Source organism: Agelaius phoeniceus, chromosome 3, assembly GCF_051311805.1.
Source record: "Agelaius phoeniceus isolate bAgePho1 chromosome 3, bAgePho1.hap1, whole genome shotgun sequence".
In the NCBI taxonomy this organism is placed as follows: domain Eukaryota; kingdom Metazoa; phylum Chordata; class Aves; order Passeriformes; family Icteridae; genus Agelaius; species Agelaius phoeniceus.
The window spans coordinates 24,275,639-24,301,247 of record NC_135267.1 but is presented as its reverse complement, the minus strand read 5'-3'; the positions used below and the strand labels follow the sequence as shown (position 1 = coordinate 24,301,247).

The window sequence follows — 25,609 nt, the reverse complement described above, 5'->3', positions numbered from 1 at the left end:
ATAGCTGATTTATATCTAGGCAAAACATAACTCTGTGTTGGAGCTCAATCTGACTGATTTTAGAGGACATCAAATTGTAGGAAAGTCTGTCATTAAAGATGCTTCATTTGCTTTCAGAAGCAGTTGACTAAGGAGCCAAACTTGGAGCAGAGCCAGTCTGCTCATGCTTATGCTGTCAACATTCATACTCCTCATAGCAAGTGTTAACAGTTAGTTGTTCGTGCAGAGCATGTTTGCTCTATCATAGATGCAGAAAAGGCTTTTGAAGAGGAGCTGCTCTGTTGATTTATTTATTTATTTTGCACTTAACAGTTGTCCCAAGTCCAAGAACCACCACCTGTTTGTCTCTCAGAATATATTTGGGGACTAGGGATGCCATGTATTATATCCTGAAGTAACAACACTATTTGCAAGCTGCTCACTGCTAAAGTATCCTTGCTTTAGTGCCAGTTCTGTGAAGTGTTCTAGGGATGTACTGGTCCTGCTTTGAAGAGTTATTAAACAGAATGAGCTTTTTCATGTCAAAATAACTTCCTGAATGTTAGAAAAGCAAGTGTAGAAATTATGTTTCTAGGCATAACCTAGACATGTGATTTAGCATGAACATTTGGCTAATGAACATCTTCAATCTGGCAGTTCTACTAATTACTCTGTTTTTTTATTCTGCTGTCATTTTAATGGACAATCACTAGACCTCTTGGGAGAGGGTGAGTAGTATTTTTAATTTCTAAGTCCTCTGTATGTTAAGACTCCTCACCAAAAGCTCCAGCTTTCTGGAGCTGAGCAACTGTGGTCTTTGCCTTTCCCCTTACCTTTCCTGTTTGCTCTTCGTTACATGGTTGCATATAGATAATCTGGCTGCACTTTCCGGTGTTACCTCGGAGCCACAGATTTCAGATCCATTTGCCCCAGAGCCTACTGCAGCTACTGCTCCAACTACTGATACTGCAACTACTACAGCTGCTGCCACTACAGCTACCACTGTCCCTGCTGCCACTGCTGAGGTGGATCTCTTTGGAGGTTAGTTTGGTTGCTGTAGTGCTCCACACCAGTTTGTGATGCAGGCAAACAATACTGAGCTCAGCTGCATAATAAGGCCTCTGGTTTAACCAGCTGCATATATATGGGAAAATGTATGGAAAACTGTAAACCTTAAAAAAAAAACAACTGGGTAACCTTATGTCTCAGGTCCACATGGGGGAAGCAGGAATTGTTTCCACATTATTCAATAAGTATGCACTCTACTACAATTTCTGAGAAAAGCAGCTCTGCTTTTGTAGTTGAAGGGATGGATGTGGCAGTGTCCTGCCCTTCGTTACGTGTCACGCTTGTGCTGTGTTGTGTTTCTTTTGGATATTTCCTCCAAATAGAGTATGGAGCCAGCTGAAATTACTGCATTTCAGCAATCTTGAATTTGGGTTTTATTTCACAAGTATTTGCAGAAAATTGAAGGGGTGATGAACTTGAACTTAATGTCAACTATGCAAACAATAATATGTAAAGGAAAAAAGGAGAAATATTCTTAGAGTTTGTCGTGCTCATTCAGTTCCTAATGTTATCTGCTATCCACTTGAGTGAGAATACATTTCCCACTGTATGTTGTCATTTTTCTTGGTACTCCTGTGGAGCAGGAGGCTTCCCAAGAGCATGCCAGAAATTACATTTTTTTAACAATATACCAGCCCAGTAATGGAGAAACCTTCTCATTTACAAACTATGTTTAAGATCACCTGACCAATGCGTTTTTCTAGTTTTCTCTTCTCTCATGCACACTTCCAGCAGGACAGGGAATGTCAGGAATAAGTAATAGCTTATTTGCTATCAAGACTGAATTCCATTATCTTCTCCGTGGGGTGTGTTTATTTATCACTTCTACTGACAGGTGTGCCAGAGTGGTCTCATACATAAGCAGTTTGACTACAAAGGTGTTTCCTTAAGCCTGAAAATTCTCAGTTAGAAGGGTTTTTTTAGGAGTGGCTTCAACAGACAGCACCAAAATATGCCCTGGTAAAATGCTGAAAAGCCCTAAGAAAGGAATACAACTGCTACTTGCTGCTTACCCCTCCTTTTACAAAGATTGATAATAATCCAAATGCCACAAGATCATCCAGTTGAGAAGCATCTTCAAAATTGTCATGGGCAAAGTTCTGGATGCCACTAGAAGTGAGAGAGAGCCTGATGTTCGTTGCTCTCAGGAGCATGTTGCAGAAGCCAGGGCCTGTGCTCATTAATAACCCTGCAGAGGCATAGTGTGAAATTTATGGTATGTAAGCACTGAGGCTGAGCCAGTCTTGGATACTACAAATTACATTATTGATTTATTAACTTGGTAATTTAGTAATTAATTTAGTAATTAATTAATTTAGTAATAGGTATATGACTTTTTGAAAAAAATGAAAGGATAGTTAAATGGATAGAAATCACTGTAAACTTGAAACAGGATTAGAAAAACAACTACCTGTTCTTGTTCTTCCAGTACTACAGCAACAAGATGCAATTTTTTTTCCTACCTTTTCCACTACTCTGCCTGGAAAAACAGCTACTGCCAAATCATGTGCCTGCTTCCAGGCTTGTCAGGCAAAGACCAGGATGTGTTTAGTTTAGTTTAGAGATTTAACTGATCATTAGATAACTTAGTGACGCATGTTAAGAAGTGGAGCTTCACCCTTCAGTGTGGAAAGAATTTCACTCTTGCGGTATGCGGACTTCTGTGGCTTGATCTCTTCCTTTAAAGAGAATGTATTTTGTCACTCAAATGCAATAAATCTCCTGTGGATTATGTATTAGATGCATACTGATTTTTTTTTTCTGGAACGCTTCAGAATGAAGCAAGGTTCTATTATTTATGATAGCAGAAAACCTCTTGTTCTCAATAAGAAAAATCTCTAAACACACTCAGCAGTAAAGTTACTTTTGCAGTGCCTTCAAGACATCCAGTGGACAGACCCTTTTAAGATCTATGAGTCTGTGTTGAACTTCCACATCTCTGCCCATGGTTTGAATTTTTTTTGGTTTTTTTGTTTTGTTTTTTTTTCCTGAAGGCTGTGCTCTAAGTATATTCTAGCATCATATGCTAACATCCCTTGTTAATTTAAGACTGTGTGCAGTGCTAGAAGTGGTCGTTTTTGGGCAGACACTGCTACTCTCTAGTGTTTGTGATGCTAGACATGCTTACACTTAATCCTATTAGGTAGGTATTTCACCTTTGAGGTCTACTGGAGATAGGGTCCTCAAGGGCACCTTAACTTCTTGCAGCTTGCCAGGGCTTTGTTGCTTCACACAATTTCTTGTGGTCAGGTGTAGTAGGAGAAGGTACAGGAGCAGTGATCTCAGGAGAAAGAATGTAAAGAGTGTTCAGGGAGTGTCTGTGTAGGGAAAGAAGCTGAAAGCTGCTGGGAAAAGGTAGCCAAGCTGAAGGAAGAAGCAGTAGAGGAGGCTTTGGAATAACTGTTGACTGCACTGTATGGCTGATACTTCAGCTGATAGGAGTCTGCATGTTGCCTAGGGCTGGGCTTTGTCTTTGAGAGATAAGATCTGCATTATATGTTCATTGCCAGTATGGTATTGGAAAGCAGATGAGAAATGCAGGATTGATCCAGCATAGCTTTTTTAAAGAACTCCATCTCATTAAGAGGCAAACTTTCAGTGACCTGGGCAAACTTGAGGAACTCCTAATCATGTTTCAAAGACAAACGTTTAAGAGGATGCTGTTTTCAAAGAGCAGCTGGAATCCTTCCTGTGAAAGAGAAATGCAAAGGCAGAAGAAAAGCAAAATACCTTGATATGCCATTCAGTAATAAAATTTGGGAACAGTATTTTTGGTTATGTGTATTGTGCACTTGAGTTACAATTTGTTGTGGGATTACTCTGTAATCAGTGTAAGTAACAAGTCATGGCAGACACTGTGCAAATGTCAGTTATTAGGCACTAAGGTAATTGAATTGTAAATAGGCACAACTATGGTCTTCCTGTAAAGAAACTGCAGGCAAATTGCTGAAGACTTTTGGCTGTTAAGGGCTAAGGAATGTCCCTTATGCTGGTACATGCTAGTATAGCAAGTTAGCACTTAGTTAATAAATACCAAACAGACAACAAATACTTTGCATAGTTATTATTATTTCCTATCTCTGAACATAGTGAACTATTTCTTTATAACTCAGGTCAGGTGTTCTATGTCAAATAGTAATGAAGGGTGACTGAAGAGGGAAAAAACTCTGGAAACAGTTTCTTGTGTACGCTTCAGTTCTATCATCTTTCCTCTACTTGTGACTTCCACAGGATTGTTTCACATGTTTCATAATACATTAATGATTACAAGTCAATTGTATCATTTGTGTGAGTAAATTTGTTATGTATTGATGCCATGGCATCAAAGAAAGCCTGGATTTATGAGACGAGAGATCACTCAGCAGGAACACTTATTTTTCTGCAGACAAGATGTATTGAAGCACTACTTCAGTGTTTAACAACTTTGAAAGCCCCTTGTTTGCACGTTATTTCAGTAAGAACTATATTTATGAATTCAAGTGTAATGCAGTACATAATACATACCTGTCACTCCTGGCAGGTGTTCCGTGCAGTGTGAACTTGCAAAGGTTTCAGCAACATCTTGTTAAGTTTTCAGGATGTCAAGAAAATCAAGTGAGGACCATATGTTACTTGATTCTAGAAGTCAAAAGCTAAATTCATTTTTTAGACAGGAGATGCAAAAATATAAAGAATACAGTGACTGCTTTAAAGGGAGAAAATCTCTTACACTGCTGAATGTGCAAATGTAGCGTTACTACAACAATATGAAGGAACAAAAAAGAAAATAAACTGTCTTTATTAATAATAAAATATGCAGATGTAATTGTATCCATTTTTGCATGTTAGGCTAGATTTTAGCAGAGGGCAATTATGCAGGAGCAGCAGAGCCTTTTGAAAAGAACTTAAGCACTAGCTTAAACCCAATGGCAAATCCTTGGTTTAAGCTGTGAGTTGTAGGGTCACCTGTTCAGGTTGGTGTGTCTCTATATTCGTATAGGTTTCTTGAACTTATCAGAGTAACTAATATTAGGAGTTTTTACAATGATATTTTTCATTTAGATTCCAGTACGAACTGAAGTTTTTATCCCACCTGCCATTTAACCCAAGTCTGATGCTAAAAAAATTACAGCACTTGACAAGAACCTTACACACAAGTGTCAGTAAAAAATAAAGAAATAAAGCTGGTGCCAAATTGTTTCCTTGCATCTGTGGGCTGGAAGGGACTTGTGCCCACCTTAATATCTATTATATTATTATCTGTTATATGTGGAACTTCAATAGCCTAAATCTGGACAGGAATAGGTATCACTCTGAGGCTGAAGTGATCCCAACATAAAACTAGTGGCTAGCTCTATACATTCTGAATTTCTGCCTTAAATGTTATCTGGAGTCTATCCTTTCATTCTGGGAAGTAATTGTAAGTAGGGTTGACCAATGTCTGTGCTGTTGGCCTACAAGCTTGTGTGGGCACAAATACATTTCTTTGAAAGAGCCCAGGGTGCCCCTTCATCTGAAAGCTGGCCCTGTAGTGCAAAACTGATCACACATGATGTTACACAAAACATCTTCTCAAGCAGGATGATGCAAACCCTTCAGTTCAGTTCTGTGCTGAATTCCTTCCACATGGAGCATGCCAGTGTCTGGTACAGATACAGCACTGGGATGCTTGACTCATTCTGATGTTTTTACTTGGACAACTGCCATCCAGTTTTGTTGTTGAACAACCCTGTTACTTGAAAAATAGAATTATATTTGAAATGGCTTATTAGCAGGCCTTTTTTGCTACTAACTCATTTTAATTCTATTGTACAAGACTAGTGGGCTTTCTTCTCTTCTGTTGAAGTTTCGATGCATGTTTCTTTTGAGCTTTTTAGATTACCTGGCACGAATTTGTTTTTAAAATGGTTGTTTTCATTTTAAAATTGACATTCGAGTTAAAGCATGTTAAGCTTTTTCCTGTGCTAATTTGACAGTGCAATTGCAGTATTTCCCAAAAGATGTTTTTAACTTGCTAATTTTTGTAGCAGTAGAAAAATGTCCTTTACAAGCATCTTGAAGTATTTAATCCTCATTGTGCTGTCCTTTTTTGTGGAGAAAATGCTTGCGTATGAGGATAGTCCAAATGGCACAGTCCATTAGGACTACTTCATAGAATTAAGAGCACAAATGCTGGTTTAAGCCTAGAAATAATGCTGTTCATAGCTTGAAATTTAAGCATGCCACTTAGGAACTGGCAAACAAAAAGAAAAAAAGAGTCAAAGAGCAAGCAGCAAACAAAAAAAAAAAATTCAAAAAAACCTAATGAGCAAGTCATTCCAAAACCCCAAACTAGTCACTTTCTCTAACTTGGCTGGTTGGCCTAGAAGTGATCCTAAAAGGACAGACAGGTTATGGCTGGCCAGCCATTGGTTAAAATGAACAATCTTGATCTGTTTGAAGCAAGCTGAGTAAATATAACCTATGCATCACATTATGGCCTCAGAAAGATCCAGTTGGAGTACTGTTAAAAAACAAGTAAGTTCAATGTTTCAGATGTTGCATGACTGACTTGGCTCAAAGACTAGAAATGGTAGTTGCAAATATCTACCAGAGTAATTGGATTGTTATTCATAACAGTGCAAAGCACTATGCAAGTAAACTCACAGTTGCAGATTAATCACATGTAATACAGGCTTTGAGCATGCAAGTTGTTAATATCTGCTCTTAAGTTAATTTTGTTAATTAGTTGATTTTGGGTAGTACATGAGCATGCTGCTCTGAACCCTTATACAATGAGAATAATGCCTTCTTTTGCACTCATTGTGCTTATTGTGGGCAACCCAAGAAGCTCCATCTGCAGACCCTGTCTAGAACCTGCTTGTGTGGGGTTGGGGGAGAGACAAAGCGTTTTGCGCTGCATGAGTTGTCTTGCTGTTGGAGTAATTACATTCATGTTGTATAAGGGGGTCTACCTATGCAATTTAACTTGGTTCTTTTACTATATTTTTCTTCTCTTTATTCCTTTTTGTTTTTTTTAATTTCTGTTTTTAAACTGCACCCAAGATGCCTTTGCAGCTTCTCCTGGGGAAGCCCCTGCAGCAGCTGAAGGGGCAGCAGCACCAGCTACCCCAACCCCTGTAGCAGCAGCTCTTGATGCATGTTCAGGAAATGGTGGGTTTTATGTCATTAGATAGTCTCTTGTTTTGCTGGTTTTTGGGGGTTTTTTTGTTTTGTTTTGTTTTTTTTTTAAACTACATGGCAGTGTGTTTTTCTGAAAATTTCATACTGTTTGCAATTGGTAAAAACAAACTTTAGACTGAAGAGCATGCTTAACAAAACTGCCTGTTGCCGAGTCCCAGTGACTTCATGTTAATTTGGTAGTGCTAACGAACAGTTCTGTCAGTGCTGAGTTTTAACAGTAGCCTGGATAGTCCTTTGTCATATTTGGTTTTTTGGCCTCGTCAAAGAACCTTTGAAAGTTCTCCCCTCTAGTAACTAGTCTTCTCAGCCTTTTAGACAGTCTTTATTTTAGAAAAACTTAAGTAACATGTCTGGATAAGTAAGCTAGATGTTAGCGCGACCTCCTCTGTGTGCGTGCGTGTATTTGCAGTATGTGCATTGCCTATAGTTGCTTTGTTCTTGACTTCCTCCCTCACTGATCCTAAGTATGCATACACATATATTTCCCCTCTCCTTTTTACAAGACCCCTTTGCCCCATCCGAAGGTAGTGCAGAGGCTGCTCCTGAGCTGGACCTCTTTGCTATGAAGCCAACAGAGACTGCTGTTCCTGTAGTTACCCCTACAACTAGTGCAGCCACTCCAGTTCCTGCAACAACTCCTTCTCCAGCTGCTGCTGTTGCTGCTGCTGCTACTGCTACTACAGCTACTGCCACTACCACCACTACTGCCACCACTTCTGCTACCGCCACCACCTCCGCTCCTCCTGCTCTAGATATATTTGGTGGTAATTTTGTTTTTAACTCTTTGATTCTGGTGGATTGATCTGTCAGGAGTACCAAATGAACGATTCGTTGTTGCATGCGTGTTGTGTGCTAGGCTTTCAAAGCAGAGAGCCTGTTAATTTCAAATATGATGTGCAAAACTGGAAACTTCTGTTTTCAGTCCTGCCTTTCAAAAATGAGTTAAAGATGTGTTGTGTTCTTGGCCTTAGATTTATTTGAGTCTGCTCCTGATGCACCTGCAGCACCTAAACCTGATGCTACTCCTAGCATAGATCTCTTTGGTACAGGTAAAGAGAGAATTCTTCTGATACTCTGCTGCTTTGAGCCTGTGTAATGGTGTAAACTTGAATTGAGTGATGCTTACTTCTCGTTCTTTCTTTTCTTCCTGAAAGATACATTTTCATCTCCACAACCTGGAGCTTCTCCTGTGCCTGAGAGTTCTCTCACTGGTGATCTCTTATCTGGTGAGTGCTTGTTTTCACAGGCCATTCCACAGACTTCCTGGGTTTGGATTTTTTTCCAAAAGTAAAAAAAAAAAAAAAAAAAATCAACTTACTGCCAATTTACATCCTTAAACTGAAATATCAAGACATATTAAGTTTTTCGCATTCACTGCTTTGGTCATAAGATGTGCACTTGCTGAAGATGCAAATCATGAAGTGGCTGACACTGAAGTTCAGTAAGTAAGTGATGTGGTTGTTGGGAGAGCAAATCCTCCTCTAGACATAAGAAAATACTTAATAAGCAATGTTTTCTTTAAAGTACTGTGGTTTTCAGTTGCTGTGTGAGAAATGTAACACTTTCTGTTTGCAGTTCTGGAGACTATTACCCGAATTTACCAAACCTGTGGTACTAACTATTGGAGCCCACGTGGCTTTGAAATATTTAGCTATCACTGTTGCCTTGCTGATACTAAATATTATTTATCCTATGCTTACTGCAGTGGATGCATTTGCAGCCCCCTCTCCTCTACCCGCTGCCTCTCCAGCAAAGGTGGATTCTTCAGGTGTGATTGACCTATTTGGTGGTGGGTATTTTTGTTTCCTCACCACTTCAGAGTTGAATCACTTCATTTCGATTACCTTTGCGCTTTGCTAAAGCTGCGGGTTTCCCCCTTCTCAACTTTTCTGTGTGGCCTTAGGGCTGCGTCTGGCACGTCTGGTTCTTAAACTTGCACCATAATGAACTGCAAATAAGCTTTCTGGTCCTTCTGTTGTCATGACACTTGCCATTCTGTCCCCAGTCAGTGCATGTGTGGCTCTTCCTCAGATGTCCAGTGAAATTCTGCTCTGTCCTTTTTCTTTGTTGCTAATCTCCATGGTCATGCTGTTTCCTCTCAGTTCCGTTTCTCAAAGCAGCTGAACTTTGGAGGGTGACTTGTCTCAAACTGGGTATATCTGGATCATGGGATTTGACAAGGTGGAAATTAGGATGGACACAACCAACTCTAGGCATGTTGAGAAACAGAAGTGGTGCTTAGAAGCAGTGAATTCCAAACATTAGTGAGATATTCCTCTGAGAAGATTTCATGTGAGCTAGTGGCTTCTGGCTGGAATGACTCCAAACTTTCAGCCAATGCATTCATCTCCAAAGTCCTGTTGTCTTGAATGCTGTGATTTGTATCTGAGAAGAGGTCCAAATAAAGGAGATTTCTTTCAGGTGCTGGTTTGTTGTACATCCTTTTTCCACCTGAACTTTGCATCCATGGTACTGCTCTGCAATAAGGATGGCCAAGCAGTTTCATTTTCTTCTTCTGATGTATGAAGCTACTTTCTTTTGTCATCTTTTGATAAGTGATGAATTGATGTATTTAATATTGAATGTCTCACTTTTTCTTGATGCTTTCTGGAATTCCCTTTAGATGCTTTTGGAAGTAGTGCTCCTGAACCCCAGCCCACTACCCAGGCTGCTTCTAGTTCCTCAGCTTCTGCAGACCTACTTGCTGGTAATAAAGAACTTCTAAAAACTTGTTACTTTAGAGCAATACTAAGAAATGGTGTTTGAAATCTTTTATGTTCTTTGGGTGTAGATAGTGAAATAAAATAATTATTCACAAGATTTCTTAGTACTTTAGATGTTTTAATTAAAACTAGAGTGGCTTATAATGGAGACAATATACTGAAGTACAAGCTAACTTCCTAGATTATCTTCTTTCCATGTTCTTTGTTTTCCTACCTCCCACACAGCCTTATTTTTCTGTACTGTTCACAGAGTATGAGTGTCTCCATGAAGTTTCTTTGGCTGTCTGTAACAGTACTAAAGTTAAGCAATATTTCAGGCTATTCTTCTTGTTCCTTACTGCTAATTAAATTTTGAGTTCATTCAATTTCATTTCTTTAATTGGGTTGAGCAACTAAATGTTAGTAGCTTGAATGACTGACTTGGTAGCAGTCTTGCATTTTGCCAAGGAGAGTGGGTTGATGTGAGCATGGTTTTCTGAGCACAAGGACAGAGAAGTGATAGAGACCCTCTCCTCACACTGGGTGAGATGAGGTCTCTCACCACTGTCACAGCCTATATCAAAGTTTGGATAACTGTATTATTTTAGTCTGCACCCTACAGGTAAGCAGCTTCAGCTGAATTCTTTGTGTACTATTCTCCAAAATTCTTGCTATACCATGTATTGTAGTGGCTGAGCTAAACAGCTCTGACTCCTCCCCATCCCAGTTTGAAGTTTGTAAAGGGCAAAATCCCAACACATGCACTTCTACTTTGAAGACTTGTCCTAAATTCTCCCATGTTTCTGAAAGGGGAATTTGTGTCATGATTTAAATTAATGCTACCCCAGCCAAAACCAGCACAATTTGTAGAATTGGTGGGTAGGTTATCACTACATCTCCAAGTACCTTCTCAAAGTGTGGACATTGTCTAGTTGTGCCACAGGAATGAAGGAAGTTGTCTAGATAATAATAAGGCATACATCCATTTTCAATCAGGAAGCCAGATTCTTAAATTGGGACATAATGTGTAAATGCATGCTAAAGCTTTAGGACAGACTGCTTCTGATTTAAAGGTGGAAGACTACTTTTTTTTTCATATTTCTTTGATAGGTCTTTGTAGTAGTTTATAGATGGCTTAAGGCCATAGATCAAATTTTAACTAATAGATTCTGGAACATGACAGTGTTTTGCAGTTACATGTGCTATCAGGAGACTGGGTGCAACAAGGTTGGTGGACAGAAGCTAATTCTGCTTATGCAAACATTACAGGACAAAATATTTTATGTCATTATCCATAACTAACCTTAAATGCAAGCAGGAATTGTGCTCCATATGGCCTTTAAACTTCAGCAACATGCACTCTGAATCTGATGAGTTGCATTAAATCAAAACCTAAATTATAAAAGTGATGTTCTAAGTCTAAATACTCAAGCAGACCTGAAGCAGTTGGGGTGAATTGATGATTTTTTAAATTTTATTTTATTTATGTTTTGAATATACATTTCAAAGGGCTCCAAGTAGATGTGATTTTATTTTTTTGGCAGACAGAGGGAGTCTATAAACATTGCAGCATATTGCTAAGCATTTGTTCATTCTAGATAATGGCAGATGTATAGCCTGCAGTGTAATCCAGTTTTAAATTTAATAGTGTCTGGAGTTCATATCATGGCTGAAGGCGTGTCCTTCATGGTTTATGAGTGTTTGGTTGTACTAAGTGTTTATATGCATAATGTTATGAGTATACTTACTATTCCTAATTGCTTTACGTGTTCTGCTGTCAAATGAGTTCCTGCCCCTTCTTGGCTTGCTTAGGAATTTTGGAAGAAATGTTTTCCTACTCCAAGCCTTTCAGCAGACAAAACCAGAACTTTGCTGATAAATAAAACAGTCTAGCCATTTTCCCTTCTAGATCTTTCTATTCAATTAAACTGTGTGCTTGTATGTCCTAGTATGTATGCAAATAACATGTTCTTATATGAAATCTTACTTGACTGTGTAAAAGCAACCTCAAAATCAGGCAGTTGGGGGTGTCCAGACAACACATCTAACTCAGTTGCTGCTGTTACTGCACCCTTTCCTGGGGTCTTGTGCAATCTCTAGACAGCTAGGAACTTGGTTCATTAAAGAATTTTATGGCTTCTGGGCCTGATGTTGCTCTTAAATTGTGCAAGGTGAAAAGCCATGAAATTAAGACCAGCCATCATACAAATCTTCACCAGAAGCTGGGGAGTCCTCTCTTCTGTAGCTGGAAAAACAGACACTTTATGGGGCTTTGCAAAAGCTTACAAAATTTTCTAAACAGAACCTTATTTTAATGGATATTGGCTCATACCTTTCTGCCAGGCTCCTTGTTCTCACTCAGGAAAGTGGAAAGACAGGCTCTTTAGGTGGCTCCTGTACTTTAGGAATTGCTGCAGTGAGCTGCCTTTGTCATCCCTGGATCTGGTCAACCTGCTTCTGGTCTGGTTCTGTGGAGATCTGTACTTTTGTGCAGATATTTTAATGCACTGAGCTTTGCCTTGGGCTAGTGGGCAGGTGGTGATCTAGGGTTTCAGCAGGTATCTGCTGCAGACCACCTCCTCAAGAAGAGGCAAGTAGAGGAAGCCTCTTTTAGGCAGCCTGAGAAAGCATCACTATCACAAGCTTTGTCACTAGGGCAACTGGAGCCACCGTAGCACTTGCTGGAAGGGAGATGGGGAATGCAGCTGGGCATGGGTACTCTGGAATGCATTAGAGAATCTCTTGATGTGGAGTATACCAGAGTGAATTCAGTGCCACAGAGATGATGACTTGTGCATATGACACATGCAGAGAGGCTGAGCTAGGCTCATTCAGCCTTAAAAAGATGCTTATAGATGTCTAAACTCACAGGAGCATGCAGAGGAGGTTCTTCTTAGAGGTGCACAAAGATAGTAAAAAAAAGGAAATGTGTGTGGGAAACTCATTAAATACTGTAATGGTCTGATATGACAACAGGCCACCCAGAGAGCCAGTAAGAGCTCCTCTTGAAGGTGCTAAGGCAGATGGCTGGGCAACTTGATTTGATTAAACTTACTTTAAACAGGATGTGTGGCTGGCTGACTTCCAGAGATCCCTTCCAACCTACATTATTCCACGACAAACTCATGTCAAGAACAGACTGTGAAGAGATGAGGGCAGATCTCTGATGCCAGTGCATTTTTCCATATTCAGGGTTAGCTACTGTGAGCATGAGACTTGCTGTGGTCTAGGATTTGGGTTATGAGGGCCTCTTGGTTCCATTATACTGAAGTGAGCCTAATAAACATAGGGAAGCTCACACAGGCCGCTGAAATGTTCTTTATTTTAAAATGGCCTAGTAAGAATTGTCTTTATCATTCCACCCTCTATAGACTGAGGTTTTGGTAAGCAGTCTAACAAGGCTGACTCTAACATCCTCACCTCTCTTATGTGTTTTTTAAAGGTTTTGGAGGTTCCTTTATTGCTCCCTCTCCATCACCATCCCCAGTCACTCCAGCTCAAACTGGATTACTACAGCCTAACTTTGATGCAGCTTTTGGAACAACAGCTCCAACAACTGGCAGTTCATTTGATGCATCAGGTGAGCTACAGGGTTTCTTCCTGTGAATTTTCTAATACATTTTGTGTAGTAGATGAGTTAATGACACCATATTTAGGCTCTGAGTACAGGCAATATCAGTGACCTCCTTTTTCTTTCTTACTGGAAGAGCCTCAGGGTGGTGATAAGGCTGGTGTGTGCCCAAGAGCTCTCTGTACCCATTTTTTATTCTACCATGTCAGTAAAAGACAAACTAGTGTATACATCATCCTTGCATGTGCTTGATAGCATGAATCAGGAATTACACAAACAAGGAAAACTCTACTTTGTAAATCAAGTACAGAAGCAAGTCATGTTGCCACTGCTTCTGATGATGCTCTGGAGCCTGCATGGCACCTTAGGGCACACACAACAGAAACTGCCCTAGAGTTCTTTGCCTGACTATAAGCTTAAACTTTTATCACTGCTATCATTTTGTTTGCATCTCTTCCATTCTATATTTTTCATGCTGGGTCCTTGCTACAAACTTAAAATTGGTGAGTTCTACAACTGTACAAGAAAAAAAGATGGAAATAATACTGCTGCTTGGTTATTTGGTTGCTTGCCAGTGCACATGCTACCCCTCCCTGTTGACTTAACATTAGCATGTACCTCAAATACAGATCAGAAGATAGAACTCAGGCATAAGATGTACCAAGCAGTTTGACTTCAAGGGATCTAAAAAATGAACCTCTGAGTTAGATGACTAAGGAGAATAGCACTGTCTGTGTGGATGGTTCTGGTTCCTTCTGATCTCATAAGATGTTAGTAGGTTTTCCCGATTCCCTGCTGCTTGCAAGTGAATAGTAACATCTTGAGACTGCCAATCCTGTTGCTGTGAGATGTCAAGGTATAAGACTGCCTTTGCCACAGTAATTCTGACTGGTGTTTGCAGCAAGATGTTCATTTTAAAAACCTTTAAATGAATATCTCCTGACAAATGTGTGTGTATCTGACATCTCTGTAAGGATGGTTGTAAGAAAAATAGTGTCATGTGGAAGTGGTGCTGTATCTATGTAGATTCAATGCTCCAATTAAATCCCCTTTTTAGGCATGTCTTCTCATGTTAGTTTTCATTGGTATAGTTTTTTGAGGATTACTGTACATTCAGTGTCTAGTAAAATGACATGCATGCCCTTGTTGGCATTACTTTCAATGTCAAATGGTGTTTCGGTAAGACTTGTGGTGTGGTTGTCTGTGCTGTATTCGTTGAGCAACAGCAGAGTAGCAAGCAGTGCATTTTTGATCACAGCTGCTGTTCTAACTCACTTTCCTTTCACTTCCAGTGTTTGATGGCTTAGGTGATCTTCTTATGCCAACTATGGTTCCTTCTGGTCAGCCTGTAGCACCTACAGCCACAGCAACAGTCCCTGCTGCAGCAGCGAGCAAAGGCCTTGGGAGCGATCTTGATTCGTCTCTTGCAAACTTAGTAGGCAGTAAGTGACAAATTTTGGGTTTAAGTGGTGTGGCATGCATGTTGCTTTTCCATGGAGCAAATAATTGTCTATTTTAGCTTGCTTCAGTATCCTCCTGTTCTGCTGTGGAAAGTGGGGAAGCTATCAGCAGGAATAAGGCTTGGTTCAGATAGCTGATTCACTTAGTCTGGGTTTGTCCTTCTTGGAGCCCAGGATCTGAGTCAAATACTGGCATTTGTTTGGTAGGTGTGATTTGTAATATCTGATCATCCCAGCTACATTTCAGAGGCACATCAGACTCTTAATGGATGTGCCCCTCTGTAATAAGTGGAAAGGTGAAAATTGTCCAAAGTGTCTGACAGCAGTTTAAGCAGCAAAGGAGGTGGACACAAATAGCTGACTTCATGTTTAATGAGACAAAGAGTAGCAGTGGGGTGATGAGTGCACTCAAGAACAGGCCTTCTTTCAGGGGCAGAGAACTTACCAAACATGTTCTTAAAATGCTGAACTTAAATATGTACTTTCCTGTAGTAGGAAAAAGGGCTAGAGACTTTGTAATTAGAGATCAGTAGCTGGAACCCCTGCAAAAAACCTAACAGAAACCCACCTAGGCTAAGTTGTAATCCTGCTGAAGTTGTATAAGATGAATACTCCCTTAGTATATGTAAACACACCACAACAAAGATGTAACTGATCTTATGATGCAGACATGGCTGTTAGGTGTGGAGGAAAATACTGTGCTTGGAAGTCAGCAAGACTCTTAATCCCTTCAAATGTCTTCTGCAAATCACCTGCTATATCAAAGTTTGGAGGAGAAAATCAAACAGCAATTTATGAATTACAGGAGTTATAATGGTCCTGTGAGAAGACTACTCTTTAAAATTTAACTTAAGGCTTCTTCCAAAGGGTAATTAAAGAAATTATTTGGAGTTTCCATGTGTGACCAAGCAGATAAAGCAGTGGAAAACTTATAGGCAATGTCCACCTTTAGTGTACGTAGAATACAGCTTTTTATTTCTGTATGTGTAATGAGGAACAGAAACTAGTGTTACCATTCATGGTAAATAGTTTCGTGCTCTCAAATAACTTGGCATTTTGTGGGCCTAAATATAGTTACTTTTATTTGCTGTTGAAGCAAAAGTGACTTTCTCAAGTGCAAGACATGTGCAGGGTTTCTCAGATGTTTGTCCTGAAGAATAGGTAGATGTGGCCAGTCCTCTGATGCTGTCTAAATGAAGACAGCCAAAACTTTTTTGCTCTTGATAGGCCCCAATGCAATGAAATGTAAGCTGTTGCTTTGACAGACTCCAGTTTTCTAAATGTGTGGTTTCTTTTTTATTTCCTTTTTTCCTTACAATTTTCAGATCTTGGAATTTCTGGTACTACTTCTAAAAAGTAAGTTCAACTTTGCTTAAAGATAAAAGGAAGTTTTCTACTCTGGTGTAAAGCACTACATCTATTTCAGTGTTTATTAAGTAGCAATGAATTGGTAATATGCTCTGACCTCCCAGTCCAGAAAAATTCTGAAGAAAGTATTCTATTATGTACAGGTTCACTGAATAATTAAGGTTCAGCATTCCTGATATAGCTTACAAAACCTCTGTCTTGAATCTGAGTGTTAGAAATATTTTTTCCTGTAAATTACTGTTTTCATGTTGGATAGCTGATTTCCAAACAGCTTATAATGAACAGAGTCCAGATAATATATATTTTTATAGCTCCCCTCAGTAATCTATGCTAATATGTAATAGTTGTGTTATATTTTTACAGATGTTGGATGTACTTATTGTGTAGGCATTGAAATACTTCCAAAATAGAAAAGAGGTTCATTCCATGCAGTGATAACTTTCTTTTTGCAAAAAGAAATACTTACAACATTGCATTTATGTTTTTGTCTTCCTAATCTAACTGCTTGCTTGTGCCCTGAGCCTTCCTCTGTATGCAAGACTTCAAAATGTTTTGTGTCTCTGTGGATGATAGGAGGGATGTGCACAAACATATCATGAGGTTTAGCCTCAAAATGTAGCTTCCTTCAATCTACTTTGTTCAAATGGTGTATTTTATTCTGGGTAGGGCAGCCTGTAACAAAACCTGTTTTTTCGACAGCCCTTTTATTCTATGAATGATTTGTTTCTCTTGTATCTATCAACTTTTTGCAGAACTGAATGCTTTCCTTCTTCAGCTGTCTGAGCAAGATTTCCAGCCCTGAAATGGCCTTTCAAAGACATCTAGCAGGCAGCTCTCCTGCCTGGCCCCAGTAGAATAGGCAGTAGCAGTCCCTCTTCCTACTTTGCAAGGGTATATGTGATATGTTACCTTCAGTCAATACTAAGCAAAACTTCTCTTTAATTCTCACCACAAAGGCCATAACCATGTAACTGACTTCAGCTTAGAGTGTTCTGGTGTCTACTGCTAACAACCCTTGAAACTGAGTGTCACTAAAAGTAAATCTTTCTGTTAATAACTGCATACACCATAAGCTAATGTAGCTGCACGTCTAATGCTAATGTATGCTGTAACTGCTTTTCATTTTCACTGTGGAAGTGTTCAAATAATAGCCTGCCTTTCTCCCTCTCTGTTAGGGGAGACCTGCAGTGGAATGCTGGAGAGAAAAAGTTAACAGGAGGAGCAAACTGGCAGCCAAAAGTAGCACCTGCAACATGGTCAACTGGTGGTGTCCCAGGTGGTCCTTTGGTAGGTGGTTAATCCATAGACAGCACTGGTATTGGACTTCCAATATTTGATGAGGCTGTGCAAGCATGCCTGTAGGGACTGCTCCGCTCTACTGAGGCTAAAGAGTTTGCTTCTGTGTAAATTATATGAGTATTTCAAGTCACATTTTTTAAGAACCCATTTACAGTGGGTATAAATAAACAATTGAGTAGTAAATGAAAAATCCACTAGCTTGTGTATCAAGGTATTGCTCTACCTGTACCTTTAATACCTGTGGGCATTTCCAAGCGGGTGATTAGCCATGTAGATCTGGCCAGGATCAGGGCCAGGTCAAGTGCTCAAAATAAAACATTATTGATCCAAAGCTGGTGTACTATAAGGAGAGAAAGTACGTAGGTTTTCCACAAGTTTTACTGGATGAAGTAGATCAAAAGACTACACAGTATTCATACTGATCAAGTACCTGATGTTAGATTAGGAGTAGGTAGCTTATTTAGCAGGGTAGAGCAGTTGGAAAAGGTAAGATTACCCTGTAAAAAGTATCAGAAGGCACTAATTTTGAGAGAAGAGGGTCAAATTGGGCTAAAAATCTAAACCTGGAACAAGAGCAACTTGATAATGTGTGAGCTACAAAAGTATTCTGAAGAGAAGTAATACCTCATCTCATCAACCTCATCAAATGTCTCACAAGGCTTAAAACAGCCTCCATTTGAACGAGGTTGGGTTGGCAAAGGAAAGAAAGAACTCTGAAAGGGGACCACAACCACTTCAATTCCTTGCTGCCACAGTCAGGTGTTGACATGACTCTGAGCACGTTCCATAATGCTATGGAAGACACAAGAATTCTCTGTACCTCACTTCATGTGTTAGTTGTAACATCAACTTTTTTTTCTTGATAGAAAGGCTGGGCAATACTGTACAGTGTAAGTGAATTTTTTTTGACCTTTTACTACTAAACATGGAGATACTAACAGCACTCACCTGCACTACAGTTACTACTGCTGGCTTTAAAACTAGCTAGAAGCTTCTAACACAGCTCCCCTTGGACTGTCTGTCCAACAGACAATTCTCAACCAGTAATTTGATTATGGCAGTAGTGATTAACCATTTCTGTGCTGTAAGCTTGAAAATTATCTCTTTACTGCTTTACTTTGATGTGAACTATGTGATGACTTGTACTGCCTGAAATTTTGAGCTTCTGCAGCATCAGTCTGATCTTGTATTGATTTTACCATCTGAGAAGTAATTGGTCTTTCTGGGAAACTGGGTAGTTTTGGTACTATTTCATGAAACATTTGTGTTGTATATATTTCTTCAGAATCATGCACTTAGGTACTTTTTGAAACCAAAGAAACCCAGGTCTGCAGGCAAAATAAATATGAATGAAAAAAATGAAGCTTTTATTTGTGTCACTGTTGAACCACTTAAGTTTTGGTCACTTCTTGCCTTCCTTGTGAAGTTTCAATTCCAGGATTAAAATCAGCAGAATTACATCAAACCCCATGCCCTCAAGTGACCTTGTGCTTAGAGGCAGGAGCAGATTCAGTTTGTATGGCCATTTTCTTGGCATCTGCCTGACTGGATGTTGAGCTACAATGTGTACTGTGTAAAAGCAGTCAGATCACTGCATCTGATGTCATGAACCTGTGTGGTTTAGTTTCTTGCTTTACATACCTCACTGTCCAGATCTTGGTTTTAGTTTGGAGACTCTGCTAGCACGGTATAATTTTTAACTGAAATGCTTCCCTGAAACTTTCAGACTAGAATAGAGTTCATAAATTCTTAGCCAGAAAATGTAGTAGTTTGGATAAATAAGTCTGGGACAGGTTATCTTGACTTGTCTCGAGCTTCTTAAAAAACTGGCATGTTTTAGTCTGGAAGCAAGGATCAACCAAAGGCACTAAAATGCAGCATTCACAGAAATGGACTGTACAGTTCCAGCATATCTCCAGAAACACACTCTCCTTTGAACTGTAAGTGTGCTAGCTGCTCTCCACGTGTCATGGGATGTTACTGACTCGAGGCAGGTGATAAAGATGTGGAGGCACAGGCACAACCATACAGCTCCTGTAACAGCCTGAGAAATGGTGCCAGTATGTTTAGGCCATACAAGAGCAATAATGAAATCCTACTGCCCTTTTTACATCCCTTCCTTGAATACTTTCTGCCTCTCCTCAAAGTTGTTCATAATTTGGATTATATATATCTGTGAAAAGGAAAGGTTTAGATGTCTTCAAGGCTATAAGGAGACACTGCATGGGAGTTACACAGAAGGCAGCCAAAAGGGATGATGCGTAGGCTGTGCTAAATAAGTGAGGTGGGGTGGCCTTTTTAAAGGTGCTCTTGTGCTGTATATCCAGTCAGACTACTCAACTAACAGTTCTCCCTGAATTGTAGTGGAAGATAACCTTTTTTTTTTTGCCTTTTATTATTTGAATGAAAATCATACCAATATGAATGAAAATCATAGCAGGACGAACTAAACTGTCCTTAGTAATGGTTCTGATTGTGGTTTAAGTGTGTGAACTTATGCTTTAACTTCAATGAATCTTGCTGCATAATTATTTTTTCTTCACTGTAAACTAATTATAGCAGCTATTTCCTTTAGCTTTACAGTCTGCTTAAGCTTTTACTAAAATACACTGCTACAATAAGTGTCATAGTGTGTTAGCTGTTATGAAATTTGGGTGCTTTCTTACACTGTGAGAAGGAGAAGGAAACTGTTTTCTTGGGCCTATTTTGAGTTGTAGTCAGTAAATGGACTCTGTTCATGAAGAGAATGGAGTCTGTCACCATTGCTTTCTCATAAAGAAAGAAGCTGAGCATAAGGACTCATTCAGCTCTCTCATTCTTTGAAGCATTGTGGTTTTGAGGCTGCATATGTGCTGCATAACAGTCCTACTTTCCAGAACAGCTTTGAGAATGCTGGAGACTCTGTGTGGTTTCCAGATGGTTGCTGTTAGATTTTTGTGCTTTTTTGCCCTTTTTTTTTTTTTAGGCGGGAGCTGTGCCTCCAGCAAGTGCTGTTCCTGCAGCAGGAGGTACTCCACCTGTCCCACAGCCAGGAGCAGCATTTGGGATGGTGAGTCTCTTTTGCTACACCTCTGTCCTTCCCTCACCCAGCCCCTGCTGACTCAGTGTTGGTTTGCAGCCCCCAGCAGGTGCGGGGGTGCCCATGATGCCCCAGCAGCCGGTGATGTACGGGCAGCCCATGATGAGGCCCCCGTTTGGAGCCGCCGCTGGCCCTGGTGTACAGGTGAGCATCGCGGCTACACCAATGCTTCCTTGCTCTCCATGTCTCTAGAAAGTAGCTCCTGTGTGTGCATTATGTCAGCTCAGCTCTAGCTCTGGGCCAAGGATCAGCTGCCTGCCTTGCAGCAAATCACATGAACCACCTGGAATTTTTTTGCAGTTGCCTTATATGAGACCAATGGAACAGGTTTGAAAAGTCTCCTACAGCTAACTGCATCCAAGATCTGGTTTTGGAGGATATTTGAATAAAGGTCCAAGTGGAACTCTCAGGCACTGCTATTCTGTTCACAGCCTACCAAAATTTACTATAGCTACACTCAGCAGGTGATGCAGCATAAGCTGTAACACCTGTCCCAGGCTATTACTTCAAATAGAGTTTGGTTTGTAATACCACTGAAAAGAAAAAACCTTTCCAAAGGAGATGCAGGAAATTATTTAGCTGTAGTATTTTTCTTTTTGTGAGTTAGAAGTCCATCTTGCCTTTCAAGTAAGGAGGGAGATGAAAGTTGATTCTGCAGCTGTAAAAGCTCATTGGTAACCCTGGAAACGAGGCTGCCCTTGTTTTGCAAATACTAAGCAATCAACATATAGCAAACCACCATTTTTATGTAGGGAACTACATTCCCAATGAAGCTTGTCAAGGTTTTCTGTGTAAAAATAGAAAGAACTTGAAACTGCTGTAAGTAAGAATATACTTAGTTTTGCTTTTCCTCCCACTTTAAACTATCTCTGCACTTACCAAGAATACCATGATGAGACACAGAAATTTTTTTCTGAAAGAGTGCTCATCAAGGTGCCAGGGCTAGATATAAAATACCTCTTGTGCCCTGAGTTGAGGTAGGAATGGGGAGGAGTAAGGGCAGAATGGGAGAATCATTTGACCACCATAATCAGAAGTTTTGCATGGAACTTCAAAACTGATGGTTTCTATTGAATGACCATTTTTATACCTGTCAAAGGTGGAACCCAGTATGATCTAGTCATATTTCCAGTTTGTTTTGGACTCTTATTTACATTACCAATGTCAAATAATTTGTACTTAACTGCCAGTAACAGGGAATTTCAGTACCCTGGAGGATGCACTCTGCTTGCTCTGAACTTGGTTTTTAACATCTAACAATTGTCTCTTCTGTGTGGGTTGAAGGTTCTAACACCTCCCTGTTTTACAGGGAGGGAGGGATCTCAAGCTATGCTAGTTAGAATCTGCAGTATTTATAGCCCTAGCCACTAAACCTGCCAAACATTGTTACGGAATCCAAACAATGCTTGAGCAAAACGGCTGGACTTCAGACAAATGAGAACTTTTTATGCTTGCAATGTGCTTGTGTGGGAACTGCCTGTGTCTATCTAACGCTTGTGTATCCTTGTCTGCTTTGTTTTTTTCCTGCCTTCCTGGCTGGCGTCTGTCAGCTTTCTCCAAGCCCAACTCCTGCTACTCAGAGCCCCAAGAAACCTCCAACAAAGGACCCATTAGCGGATCTTAACATCAAGGATTTCTTGTAAACGATAAGGTATTCTGTGGCTGCCTGCTCGAGCATGTCACTCTCTGGTACATGTCTGGCACACAGATGTTGTTTAGGTTGAATATGACAGATAAAATCGCAGCTGCAGAGCTAGAAACATGCACTGTATCGAAAACCAAATTCTCTGTCCACACTCTTAACTTTAGCCTGAAATCTTGACTCACAGATAAACTTTTTCTAACAGTTGCTTTTGGCAAAAAAAAAAATCTTCAATGCATAACTTCCATTTTTTTCCTTGTTTCCATTCAGTCCAAGCATTCACGTTTGGGTATTTTCTTGAAGTTATTACTGAAACACATAGACTGATAGCAGGGTACAAATTGTGGGGGGAGGGAAATGGTGCAGAAGAGGCTTTTTCCACTCTTGTGGGTGTTGAAACAGATTTGGTATCATAGGTGTGAAGGTGTCAAAAGGGGAAAAACTTAGATATTCTTGTCATCAAGGGGGAGTTGTTTGCAGCTCTTCACTGCTGCCAGCTAATGTTCTACCCTGCCATACAATTTTTCAAGGCACTGCCTTTCTGAATGGTAAGGCTCTGAGGTCCTGAGCAGTGCTGTGTAGAGCAACAATGGGGAGGAACAGAGGAGTAAATGCAAAGAAAAATGGAGGAGAGGCAAAAAACAGTACCTCCTGCTGCATAATGGAAGGAAATAAAGGCCAAAACATTATTCTGATGGTTCTGGAGGGCCTAAGTAGGAGTATAAAATTGAATTAATGCTTAAGCCAATTAAAAAATAATAATGCAGAAATAAGGTATGCATTTTATAATTAAGTCTAGAATAAGGTGAGGAGAGGACAATCATTACATAACTTTAAAGCCTTCTTCATGAGTCACTTTTCTTCCTTCCTAGAGCTTATTTCTAAAATTTGTTCTGAGCCCACTCTGCACTGGAGCTGGCAGCAGTGATTCAGGCTGCTCTTAGTAGGCATCTCCCAGTTCCACTTCACCCTTCTCCCAGTTCCAGCCCCAGAGAGGTGTACCTGGCACTTGGCAGAGACAGCCAGGAGTGGAGATACACCACTGCTGGGACTCACTGCTTTCAACTTGTATTTATAATAGAGAGACTCATAACTGGCTGTGGGAAGACTGCTGCTTCACTAGAATCTGATGGTAAATCCTTTGAGATGTGGAGAGATGAGCAGATTTCATGTTCTTTGTAGAACATGGTTTACTAACTCGTTATATCAGTTTTCATCTAATACTTTTCTATATTCACAGCTGCGTTTTTTCTGACTGGATGCTAAAAACGTGAGTTTGGAGACTACAAATGGATGCTCAGAGTTTCTCAGTGAGCCACCAGTACCAAACCCAGTGCTTACTCAGACTTTCTCTTCCTCCTGAAACGTGTAGCACAGCTGTGAAAGTGAACATTAGGAATGTGTACTACCTTAGCTGTTATCCCTACTCTCTTGAAATTTGTGTACTTGGGTTATTTGTGTTTTACAATTTAAACAATGGATGTATGTTTCTGATGCCTTCTAGTGCTTTTCTGAACCTATCCCACAGGGGCAGATTATGCAGCTGTTGTTTGGTGAGCCATTTGGAGCAATGTCTGTGGTTTTTGAAGGTTTCAATGTATATAACTTTTTGAGGACACCCAAAGTTCCCCTAGGACTCAATTTCTCCTTTATCTGTTACAAAACATAGTGTGATAATACCAGATAGTAAAGAAAATACTTACAAAATTGTGCAGAATACCTTTTTTTTTTCCAGTCACAGGAATCTCAATTGTCGTGAAAAAAAATGTTTTATTTTTGTGGCACTGTATATGTTAAAATAATTTAAAGTAATATAAAGGAAAACTTCCATAACAAATACTTTTTCAATGATTTACCAAGAATGAAAACCCATATCGGAAAAAATACCATATTTATTGCTGTTTTTATTTTTAAATCTATTTTAATTCTTTAAGTTTTTGCATTTATAATTGGCATATTTATCAGTTCTTGCTAAATGCACTGAAAATAAGTAAAGGGTCAGTTTCTCTCCATGTAGTTGGGAAAAGGCAATCCTAGTTGTGCAGGCAGTAAAGGATTTCAAATACGAGAGCACTTTTTGGTATATCTGTAGTCAAAACATTACAAGTGATGTTACTCATCTCTGTTCAGTTCTTCTGTACATCTCTTAATTTAGTGCTTACCTGTGTATGCCTTAGGATAGTGTTTTCTCATTGCCCCGAATGCGCTGTGAGTAGCTTTTGTATTATTGGTGATTAGATTTAATTCTGATCCAGAGATCCATGCCCTTTACTGTACATACTGTGTTCCTTTGATTTTTATTTGTTCTCATACTGTTTCTGCTGATGGCTTGGTGTAAGATCTTGACTCTTCAATGAGGTCACTGTTGATCAGTGTTACAAGTGGCTTGGCAGTTCTCTGTAAAAGCATATTGGGTTGGAAAGATATTCACCTAAAGTCTTTCAAATGAACTATTTAATCAATGTATGGTACCATTAAAAGTGGTTGTATCTGAATTTGCTGTGGGGATAACATACACTGTAATGGGAAAGTTCTATAAAAAGTTAATTTCAAAATGGCTTTTCTTTGTATTTCAGTTTAAAAAAAAATCCCAAACAAAAAAAAAAACCCAAAAAACAAAAAACCCCAGTGCATGTGTGCCCTCTGAGATGCAATAAACACCTTGATCAAAGTAAATATGTTGTTGCCAGTTTCATACTCATTAAGATGTTGAGCACAATAATAAAGTCTGAGAGGGTTTGGGTCCTGACACTGATTGGTGAGTCTCCTGCATATGGTAATGATTTTTATAGAATCATAGAATGATTTAAATTGGAAAAGACATCCAAGATTGTAGAGTCCAACTGTTAACCTAACACTGCCACCTCCTGCCCATCCATGTCCCTAAGTGCCACATCGACAGCTTTCTGCCCTCATTGCACCAATTTTGCAACCAATTAATTACCAAGTGTGTCCTAGAGGATTTTTTTTAATCATTTCTTTTATGTATCTGAATAACCCCATCAATAATCTCATCTCTTTACCATTCCCAGCTGTTTTCAGCTGTGCCCAGTGTATGGCAACCATGGGTAGGAAAAGCCCCCTGAGCCTCCTGGGCTCAGGGACTGCCCCAGGACTGTAAAGGCCTTCCTTGGAAAGGTGGGTGGAGGGCAGGGCTGCACTTGGGGGAGCCCAGAACCCTCTTGTCACAGTGCCATCACCTGGCACTGCAGGATTTGCAATGCCCCAGGGCAGGATAAAGGGGGCATTGATTTTATATCCCAGCCTTATGATGAGCTC

General features: G+C 39.8%; 1 protein-coding gene across 1 annotated transcript in view; it reads left to right on the top strand.

Moving 5' to 3' along the window:
- Positions 1 to 25,006, top strand: part of SNAP91 (synaptosome associated protein 91) — a 63,587-nt gene extending 38,581 nt beyond the window's left edge. Inside the window, exons 15-30 of the mRNA XM_077174887.1 lie at positions 693 to 707; positions 850 to 1,020; positions 7,072 to 7,179; positions 7,713 to 7,973; positions 8,181 to 8,258; positions 8,364 to 8,435; positions 8,915 to 8,998; positions 9,833 to 9,916; positions 13,354 to 13,491; positions 14,775 to 14,924; positions 16,268 to 16,298; positions 17,486 to 17,597; positions 20,575 to 20,658; positions 20,728 to 20,832; positions 22,239 to 22,339; positions 23,571 to 25,006. Coding sequence (XP_077031002.1) covers positions 693 to 707; positions 850 to 1,020; positions 7,072 to 7,179; positions 7,713 to 7,973; positions 8,181 to 8,258; positions 8,364 to 8,435; positions 8,915 to 8,998; positions 9,833 to 9,916; positions 13,354 to 13,491; positions 14,775 to 14,924; positions 16,268 to 16,298; positions 17,486 to 17,597; positions 20,575 to 20,658; positions 20,728 to 20,832; positions 22,239 to 22,331 — 1,586 coding nt within the window. The 3' untranslated portion in view covers positions 22,332 to 22,339; positions 23,571 to 25,006. The remainder of the gene's footprint in view (positions 1 to 692; positions 708 to 849; positions 1,021 to 7,071; positions 7,180 to 7,712; positions 7,974 to 8,180; positions 8,259 to 8,363; positions 8,436 to 8,914; positions 8,999 to 9,832; positions 9,917 to 13,353; positions 13,492 to 14,774; positions 14,925 to 16,267; positions 16,299 to 17,485; positions 17,598 to 20,574; positions 20,659 to 20,727; positions 20,833 to 22,238; positions 22,340 to 23,570) is intronic.
- Positions 25,007 to 25,609: the final 603 nt, after the last annotated feature.